This window comes from Heptranchias perlo, unplaced genomic scaffold, assembly GCF_035084215.1.
Source record: "Heptranchias perlo isolate sHepPer1 unplaced genomic scaffold, sHepPer1.hap1 HAP1_SCAFFOLD_47, whole genome shotgun sequence".
Taxonomy (NCBI): domain Eukaryota; kingdom Metazoa; phylum Chordata; class Chondrichthyes; order Hexanchiformes; family Hexanchidae; genus Heptranchias; species Heptranchias perlo.
In genome coordinates this window covers 7,855,883-7,866,067 of record NW_027139484.1, presented here as the reverse complement: position 1 = coordinate 7,866,067, position 10,185 = coordinate 7,855,883, and the positions used below count along the sequence as shown (strand labels likewise).

Below are 10,185 nucleotides of genomic sequence, written 5' to 3'. Positions count from 1 at the left end.
TTCTGGTCACCCTATTATAGAAAGGATATTATTAAACTAGAAAGAGTGCAGAAAAGATTTACTAGGATGCTACCGGGACTTGATGGTTTGACTTACAGGGAGAGGTTAGACAGACTGGGACTTTTTTCCCTGGAGAGTAGGAGGTTAAGGGGTGATCTTATAGAAGTCTATAAAATAATGAGGGGCATAGATAAGGTCGATAGTCAAAATCTTTTCCCAAAGGTAGGGGAGTCTATAACGAGGGGGCATAGATTTAAGGTGAGAGGGGAGAGATACAAAAGGGTCCAGAGGGGCAATTTTTTCACTCAAAGGGTGGTGAGTGCCTGGAACGAGCTGCCAGAGGCAGTAGTAGAGGCGGGTACAATTTTGTCTTTTAAAATCATTTGGACAGTTACATGGGTAAGATGGGTATAGAGGGATATGGGCCAAGTGCAGGAAATTGGGACTAGCTTAGTGGTATAAACTGGGCGACATGGACATGTTGGGCCGAAGGGCCTGTTTCCATGTTGTAACTTCTATGATTCTAAGCTGCTCCCAGGATGTTCAGTGCTCGTGACCAGCCGCCCCACTGCATTACATTTATTGGAAAAGGCTGAGATCAGTGTCTGGGCTGAAATCCTTGGATTTGTTGGTGAAGAACGGAAGGAATATTTCAACAAGTATTTTGAAGATCAGACGGTGGCAGCAGCTGTTTTCAAACATGTGGAGGAGAACGAGGTCCTGTACACCATGTGTTACAACCCTTCCTACTGCTGGATCCTCGGTCTGTCACTGGGTCCCTTCTTCACACAAAGAGACAGGAAACAGCAGCGAGTTCCCAAGACCATCACCCAACTATATTCCTACTATATTTACAACATTCTGAAAAACCATGGCCGAGAGATTGAATCCCCCCGTGATGTGTTACTGAAGATCGGTGAGATGGCCTTCACTGGAGTCTCCGAGAAGAAGATTGTGTTTAGAAATGGAGATTTGATCAAGTACAATCTGCAACCTTCCCAGTTCCTGTCTGGGTTCATGATGGAACTTTTGGAGAGAGATGATTCTGCCCAGAGTGTGGTTTACACATTCCCGCACCTCACCATCCAAGAGTTTGTAGCTGCACTCGCACGATTCCTGACTCCAGATCCAGGGGACATCCGGAAACTCCTCAGTGAAGCCCACAGCAAGGAAGATGGGCGATTTGAGATATTTCTCCGTTTTGTTGTTGGTCTCTCCTCCTCACAGTCAGCTCGGCCCCTGGAGGAGTTTCTGGGTCCATTTCTTCATCAAAAAATCTGCGGAGTGATTGACTGGGTGAAGGAGAAGGTTGAAGGAGAGATTGGAAAAACAGAGAGTGAAACTGGTAAAAGGGACCTCCTGAACACAATCCACTACCTGTTTGAGTCTCAAAATAAAACACTGGCTCGGGTCACAGTGGGATCGATGGAAACACTAACATTTAGTGGATTGCGACTGACCCCGATTGACTGTGCGGTGCTGTCTCATGTCATTGGACTCTGTGATACAATAAAACACCTCGATCTACAGAAATGCTCCATCCAGTGTGAAGGACTCCAGCGGCTGGGAACCGTAGTGCACAAATGCCAGGTGTTGAGGTAACTGTTTATTTGTCTCTAACTGTTAGGCCAATTGTAAAACAGGCACAAATTTTATTGTTGCTCCATAATGAAGGGAAACAAACAGTTCTGTTAAACCAGAGAGAAGCAGATTCAACCCAAACATGACAAATGATAAGAGGATCGGTTAGTAATTCCCTAAGGACTGAAGAATCTAAAATTGATCCTTGTGAACGAGTCGGGATTTTACAGTCTTTATCGGATCAGTAAATACAGGTCACTGAAAGAGTCTGATAATTTAATTGCATTAAATAATATTTATTGGTGTTTTTTTCTTACTGTCGGAGATACGCCCATTGAAGAGATTTCTTCTCACTATTACTTCCACGTTGGCCAACACTAACTGAGCAGTCTGTGTGTCGGAGCATCCCTCCCTCTTACCGAGGTGTGGGTGCAGGTGACACCGGACTGTCAACGTGTGCAGGAGAGGGAAGCAGAAACTCCAATCATTCAGTAACAAAGAGCAAAACACAGCTTTCGGGCACACACCCGTCAATGGGCGGGCTGAGCTTTCCCCGTTGGACGTCGGTATGTTATCTTAACTCATCAATGACACTGCCCTTCACACTCTCCAATACATCCACCATCTCTTCACCCAGCTGGCAGCACTCGTGCCTCTGAGTCAGAAGGTCGTGGATTCAGGCCCCTCGCTCATTAATCCAGGCCGACACTTCAGTGGGATTTGTGAACTAAAATCTGCCGGTAAAAAGGTTCCAATCGAACGGGTTGTGGGATATGAGCCCAGGAGTACAGACACACACCGGCCAGCGGTGAGGCCCCACACACAGCGGGAGGCTCCTGGGTGAACCAGGGGCAGTGTCGGGAATTACCCATAATCTGCCCTAATTTGTGAGAGGCTCTGTTCGGCGACGGAACTTCAGAAAATTCCCAAGAACTGTCAGGCCCGTTACACCTGAACTAAATGTAGAGCCAGTTTAATGTGATAAAACAGAGAGACTCCCCTCCCCTATAATCTCGGAGTGCAGGGACATTGAAAACTTGTAACAGAACACAATAAACGTTCCTTGTGACATAAAATCCTGTGGGACGGATTTTACAGCAGCAGTTAGCGTCATTTCACAATATAACTCACCCCGAGATATTATACAGATTAATATAATACTGCATAAAGTACAGATAATCACCGCTTTATCATTTAATTCGGGGAAAATCGCCCCATTCCCATAAAATCTGGAATTTAAGAAGCAGCAGAAATGAGACAAGTTTCCCCAAACATGACGGGACCGGTCACTGACATCCAGGAGGGTAATTCTGATCATCAGGGGATGAGACCGGAATAAGGGACATTTAAAGGCTTCACACAGACAGCAGTTTATTTAATAAATACATTTACTGACAGTCCCTGAATATATGGAGCGTCGGACAGAGTGCGATTCATTGTCAGTGACAGGGAAATCTGGTTATTAATTTCCAAAAGATTTTTCAGTGTTTCCTGTAATATCAGAGAAAAATTGTATCAGATCGTGGATTGGATTCAGTTTGTTTCTCACTCTCGGTCTGTTTGTGTTTAGACTGGGGAGCAATAAACTGGGAGATTCAGGAGTGAAACTATTGTCTGAGGCTCTGAGGAACCCGCACTGTAAAATACAGGAACTGGAGTAAGTATCAGACTGTGTGAGATTGTGTTTATAATAACTGGATGCTGGACACTGTATATTAATGTCAGTATAAGTAATAATAATACAAATAAATACTGGGAATTTACTCTGATTCCTGTTATCTCTGATCGTCTCTGTCTCTTCCTTTCTCACTCTGATCTGCAGGTTATGTGATAACGATCTCACAAATTCCTGTATCAAGGATCTTTCCTCCGCTCTCACGACAAACCGGTCACTTACGGGTCTCGACCTGAGCAATAATAAACTGGGAAATTCAGCAGTGAAACTGCCGTCTGAGGCTCTGAGGAACCCGGACTGTAAAATACAGAAACTGGGCTAAGTACCAGATTGTGTATATTAATTGGATGCTGAACATGGTACATGAATGTCAGTATCAGTCATAATAATATAAATAAATACTGGGAATTTACTCTGATTCCTGTTATCTCTGTTCGTCTCTGTCTATCTCCAATTTCTTTCTCTGATCTCCAGGTTATGGGGTAATGATCTCACAGATTCTTGTAGCGAGGATCTCTCCTCCGCTCTCAGTGCAAACCTGTCACTGACGGTTCTCAACCTGAGTTATAATAAACTGGGAGATTCAGGAGTGAAACTACTGTCTGCGGCTCTGAGGAACCCGGACTGTAAAATACAGGAACTGGAGTAAGTATCACTGTGTGAGATTGTGTTTATAATAACTGGATGTCTGACGCTGTATATTATTAGTAGTATCAATAATAGTGTTTTTAATAAACACTGTACTTTATTATCGGTGCCAGTAATAGTGTTATTAATAAACACTGTACATTATTATTAATGTCAGTAATAGTGTTATTAATGAGCACTACTTTATTAGTATTAGTAATCGTGTTAAACACTGTACATTATTAGTATCAGTAATAGCGTTATTAAATTCTGTACATTATTATTGTCAGTAATAGTGTTATTAATAAACACTGTACATTATGATTAGTATCAGTAGTAGTGTTACTAATAATGTACAGTGTTTATTAATATCAGTATCAGTGTTATTAATAAACACTCAGGATTCACCCTGATTCCTGTTATTTCTCTTTCTCTGATCCCCAGTCTGACTGATGTCGGTCTCACAGATTCTTGTACCGAGGATCTCGTCTCCGCTCTCAGTACAAACTGATCACTGACAGGTCTGTCCCTGGGATCAAACTCCTTCACAGACCGATCTGTCCCCGCTCTCCGCTCCCTCATACTGACCCGCAAGAGTCTGGAGCGGATCGGGTGAGTGTTTGTGTTAATGTTCAATGTAATAAATAAAATATCAATGGGATTCAGTCCCTTTTATGGGTAATATTTATCTGTAATTATTATTGAAATATTAACCCGTCTCCCTGTTATTTACACTGTTGTTCAATCTGTTTTTTTCCTGTTTAATCTTTAATCTGTTTCAGGCTGTCATTGAATCAGTTCTGTCCAAACGGAAAGAGAAACCTGGAGTCAGTGCGGGAATCCAGACCCGGACTGAGAGTGGAAATATGAACATTTCAATTTATAACCATTCCTGGTCTCATTATATGAATATTTTTGGCCGATTCTCTGTCCCTCCCCTTTAACCGGCCGCGCTCCAGGTTTAAATCCTAACGGCCCTTGAACGGTTTCCAGCTCGAGCTGAGCGAGCGTCGTCTCCCATTGTGACGTCAGAGGCCCAGCGACAGGGTCACGAGACTCAGTCACCCGGTCCCACAGCGCTGATTCTGCCGGATATCCGGGGCTGGATGGTCCCCAATGGGGCACTGGGTCAATGTACAGACAGGAAGGGCCCAGGGTGGGGCTCAGTCTGGGCTGCAGTGGGACACTGGGTCAATGTACAGAGAGGGTGGGGCTCAGTCTGGGCTGCAGTGGGACACTGGGTCAATGTACAGACAGGAAGGGCCCAGGGTGGGGCTCAGTCTGGGCTGCAGTGGGACACTGGGTCAATGTACAGACAGGAAGGGCCCAGGGTGGGGCTCAGTCTGGGCTGCAGTGGGACACTGGGTCAATGTACAGACAGGAAGGGCCCAGGGTGGGGCTCAGTCTGGGCTGCAGTGGGACACTGGGTCAATGTACAAACAGGAAGGGCTCAGGGTGGGGCTCAGTCTGGGCTGCAGTGGGACACTGGGTCAATGTACAGACAGGAAGGGCCCAGGGTGGGGCTCATTCTGGGCTGCAGTGGGACACTGGGTCAATGTACAGACAGGAAGGGACCAGGGTGGGACTCAGTCTGAGTTGCAGTGGGACACTGGGTCAATGTACAGACAGGAAGGGACCAGGGTGGGGCTAAGTCTGGGCTGCAGTGGGACACTGGGTCAATGTACAGACAGGAAGGGCCCAGGGTGGGGCTCAGTCTGGGCTGCAGTGGGACACTGGGTCAATGTACAGACAGGAAGGGCCCAGGGTGGGGCTCAGTCTGGGCTGGAGTGGGGCACTGGGTCAATGTACAGAGAGGAAGGGCCCAGGGTGGGGCTCAGTCTGGGCTGCAGTGGGACACTGGGTCAATGTACAGACAGGAAGGGCCCAGGGTGGGGCTCAGTCTGGGCTGCAGTGGGGCACTGGGTCAATTTACTGACAGGAAGAGCCCAGGGTGGGGCTCAGTCTGGGGTGCAGTGGGAAACTGGTTCAATGTGCAGAGAGGAAGGGCCCAGGGTGGGGCTCAGTCTGGGCTGCAGTGGGACACTGGGTCAATGTACAGACAGGAAGGGCCCAGGGTGGGGCTCAGTCTGGGCTGCAGTGGGACACTGGGTCAATGTACAGAGAGGAAGGGCCCAGGGTGGGGCTCAGTCTGGGCTGCAGTGGGACACTGGGTCAATGTACAGACAGGAAGGGCCCAGGGTGGGGCTCAGTCTGGGCTGCAGTGGGACACTGGGTCAATGTACGGACAGGAAGGGCCCAGGGTGGGGCTCAGTCTGGGCTGCAGTGGGACACTGGGTCAATGTACAGACAGGAAGGGCCCAGTGTGGGGCTCAGTCTGGGCTGCAGTGGGGCACTGGGTCAATGTACAGACAGGAAGAGCCCAGGGTGGGGCTCAGTCTGGGCTGCAGTGGGACACTGGGTCAATGTACAGACAGGAAGGGCCCAGGGTGGGGCTCAGTCTGGGCTGCAGTGGGACACTGGGTCAATGTACAGACAGGAAGGGCCCAGGGTGGGGCTCAGTCTGGGCTGCAGTGGGACACTGGGTCAATGCACAGACAGGAAGGGCCCAGGGTGGGGCTCAGTCTGGGCTGCAGTGGGCCACTGGGTCAATGGACAGATAGGAAGGTCCCAGGGTGTGGCTCAGTCTGGGCTGCAGTGGGTCACTGGATCAATGTACAGACAGGAAGGGCCCAGGGTGGTACTCAGTCTGGGCTGCAGTGGGACACTGGGTCAATGTACAGACAGGAAGGGCCCAGGGTGGGGCTCAGTCTGGGCTGCAGTGGGGCACTGGGTCAATGGACAGATAGGAAGGTCCCAGGGTGTGGCTCAGTCTGGGCTGCAGTGGGACACTGGATCAATGTACAGACAGGAAGGGCCCAGGGTGGGACTCAGTCTGGGCTGCAGTGCGGCACTGGGTCAATGTACAGACAGGTAGGGCCCAGGGTGGGGCTCAGTCTGGGCTGCAGTGGGACACTGGGTCAATGTACAGACAGGAAGGGCCCAGGGTGGGACTCAGTCTGGGCTGCAGTGGGGCACTGGGTCAATGCACAGACAGGAAGGGCCCAGGGTGGGGCTCAGTCTGGGCTGCAGTGGGACACTGGGTCAATGTACAGACAGGAAGGGCCCAGGGTGGGGCTCAGTCTGGGCTGCAGTGGGATACTGGGTCAATGTACAAACAGGAAGGGCTCAGGGTGGGGCTCAGTCTGGGCTGCATTGGGACACTGGGTCAATGTACAGACAGGAAGGGCCCAGGGTTGGGCTCAGTCTGGGCTGCAGTGGGACACTGGGTCAATGTACAGACAGGAAGGGACCAGGGTGGGGCTCAGTCTGGGCTGCAGTGGGACACTGGGTCAATGCACAGACAGGAAGGGCCCAGGGTGGGGCTCAGTCTGGGCTGCAGTGGGACACTGGGTCAATGTACAGACAGGAAGGGCCCAGGGTGGGGCTCAGTCTGGGCTGCAGTGGGACACTGGGTCAATGTACAGAGAGGAAGGGCCCAGGGTGGGGCTCAGTCTGGGCTGCAGTGAGACACTGGGTCAATGTACAGACAGGAAGGGCCCAGGGTGGGGCTCAGTCTGGGCTGCAGTGGGACACTGGGTCAATGTACAGACAGGAAGGGCCCAGGGTGGGGCTCAGTCTGGGCTGCAGTGGGACACTGGGTCAATGTACAGACAGGAAGGGCCCAGTGTGTTGCTCAGTCTGGGCTGCAGTGGGGCACTGGGTCAATGTACAGACAGGAAGAGCCCAGGGTGGGGCTCAGTCTGGGCTGCAGTGGGACACTGGGTCAATGTACAGACAGGAAGGGCCCAGGGTGGGGCTCAGTCTGGGCTGCAGTGGGACACTGGGTCAATGTACAGAGAGGAAGGGCCCAGCGTGGGGCTCAGTCTGGACTGCAATGGGACACTGGGTCAATGTACAGACAGGAAGGGCCCAGGGTGGGGCTCAGTCTGGGCTGCAGTGGGACACTGGGTCAATGTACAGACAGGAAGGGCCCAGGGTGGGTCTCAGTCTGGGCTGCAGTGGGACACTCGGTCAATGTTGGATCAATGTTCATCGGAACACCAGGGACTTCCCATGTCTTCTTGTGTTCGTGTTGCTGGATCTGTTCCGTCCACTAAAATGGGCAGAGGGGTCCATCTCATCGTTAAAAGCAACAGTCAATTGAAAATAAAATCAGTCAGAGTAGAAAACGAGCTGCCAATTCACTATCGCCCGTTTTGCTCTCACGCGCGGGGTGAATTTATTCTCTCCTCGATTCCTTAGGCTGGCGATCATCTTGTGGGGTATATTGTCAGATATCTAAATACTGAATCCTAAATCAGTGTCAGACACTGATCTGAACTATAATGTGATAATCAGTGATCCAGCTAATGCTGAATTACGGTGATACTCTCAGCTACTTTTACAATCGGTTATTCATTGTTTTAAGTATCTGCCTATTAATTATGTTTTTCAATTCTCAGATGGCCCTGTCTACAACTGTTTATATGTATTATTATTGGTATACTCAAAGTTTAAACAATGATAATTATGAATTCCAAGTCAATAAATCGCTGTTGTGCATGATTTTCCCTCTGCCTTCTTTGAAGATTTGGTCAGAAAGTGTTAATCCATTCACTCAGCAGTTTGTGGGGATCCAAATTAATGGTCGGTGAGGTGAACTCATCCAATCTGAGCTGGGAGATCGAAGACAGTTCAGCGAGCAATATTAGGCATCATTCATTTCTCGACATGGGTCACAATCGAACAGGAACATGTTAAACCGAGGCCCCAAAACCAGGGCCCAGAGAAGAAATTAAACCCCGGGGCAGTGAACAGACCGAACTCACGTGGGCCCTGTTTGGTTGCAGCCTGAGCAGGAGACCTCGGTTGGTCCCCTCTGGGGAATGCTTCAATTGGTCGCCTCCAGGTGAGGCATTGGTCCATCCCCTGCAGTGGGGTCCGCGGCCAGTCCCTTCTCAGGCAGACAATGGGCACCACAACAACAACAACGGTAGCAACAACAACTTGTACTCATAATATGAATATATATATATATAGATATGTGTGTATTGACACACGACCAGCACATCGGCATCTTGGACAAAATGGCAGCAAGTACGGCTACCATCTTGGAAAAATGGCAAAAAAAATGCGCAGAGTGTCCCCAGTGATACCACAGTGCACGCAGTCACCCCAGACTGCTCCGAGACTGCACCAAGGAATCCTACAGTGCACGCAGTCACCCCAGACTGATCCCAGACTGCACCCAGGGATCCCACAGTGCACGCAGTCACCCCAGACTGATCCCAGACTGCACCAAGGAATCCCACAGTGCACGCAGTCACCCCAGACTGATCCGAGACTGCACCAAGGAATCCCACAGTGCACGCAGTCACCCCAGACTGATCCGAGACTGCACCAAGGAATCCCACAGTGCACGCAGTCACCCCAGACTGATCCGAGACTGCACCCAGGAATCACACAGTGCACGCAGTCACCCCAGACTGATCCGAGACTGCACCCAGGAATCCCACAGTGCACGCAGTCACCCCAGACTGATCCCAGACTGCACCCAGGAATCCTACAGTGCACGCAGTCACCCCAGACTGATCCCAGACTGCACCCAGGAATCCTGCAGTGCACGCAGTCACCCCAGACTGATCCCAGACTGCACCCAGGAATCCTGCAGTGCACGCAGTCACCCCAGACTGATCAGAGACTGCACCCAGGAATCCTGCATTGCACGCAGTCACCCCAGACTGATCCCAGACTGCACCCAGGAATCCTGGAGTGCAGGCAGTCACCCCAGACTGATCCCAGACTGCACCCAGGAATCCTACAGTGCACGCAGTCACCCCAGACTGATCCCAGACTGCACCCAGGAATCCTGCAGTGCACGCAGTCACCCCAGACTGATCCCAGACTGCACCCAGGAATCCTGCAGTGCACGCAGTCACCCCAGACTGATCCCAGACTGCACCCAGGAATCCTGCAGTGCACGCAGTCACCCCAGACTGATCCCAGACTGCACCCAGGAATCCCACAGTGCACGCAGTCACCCCAGACTGATCCCAGACTGCACCCAGGAATCCTGCAGTGCACGCAGTCAGCCCAGACTGATCCCTGACTGCACCCAGGAATCCTGCAGTGCACGCAGTCACCCCAGACTGATCAGAGACTGCACCCAGGAATCCCACAGTGCACGCAGTCACCCCAGACTGATCCGAGACTGCACCCAGGAATCCTACAGTGCACGCAGTCACCCTAGACTGATCAGAGACTGCACCCAGGAATCCTACAGTGCACGCAGTCACCCCAGA

The 10,185-nt window shown here is 50.7% G+C and overlaps 1 protein-coding gene across 2 annotated transcripts; it reads left to right on the top strand.

The window, feature by feature from the left end:
* The first annotated feature begins 90 nt into the window (after positions 1 to 90).
* LOC137313341 (NLR family CARD domain-containing protein 3-like) lies at positions 91 to 8,449 on the top strand. Of its 2 annotated transcripts, XM_067979469.1 has the most exons (6): positions 91 to 1,598; positions 3,152 to 3,238; positions 3,404 to 3,625; positions 3,731 to 3,901; positions 4,328 to 4,495; positions 4,666 to 8,449. In XM_067979469.1, exons 1-3 carry the CDS (start codon positions 730 to 732, stop codon positions 3,576 to 3,578), a joined length of 1,131 nt encoding a protein of 376 aa, XP_067835570.1. In that variant the 5' UTR covers positions 91 to 729; the 3' UTR covers positions 3,579 to 3,625; positions 3,731 to 3,901; positions 4,328 to 4,495; positions 4,666 to 8,449. The 2 variants fall into 2 exon arrangements, with proteins under 2 accessions (XP_067835570.1, XP_067835569.1); XM_067979468.1 differs by having other exon boundaries at positions 3,404 to 3,901.
* Positions 8,450 to 10,185: the final 1,736 nt, after the last annotated feature.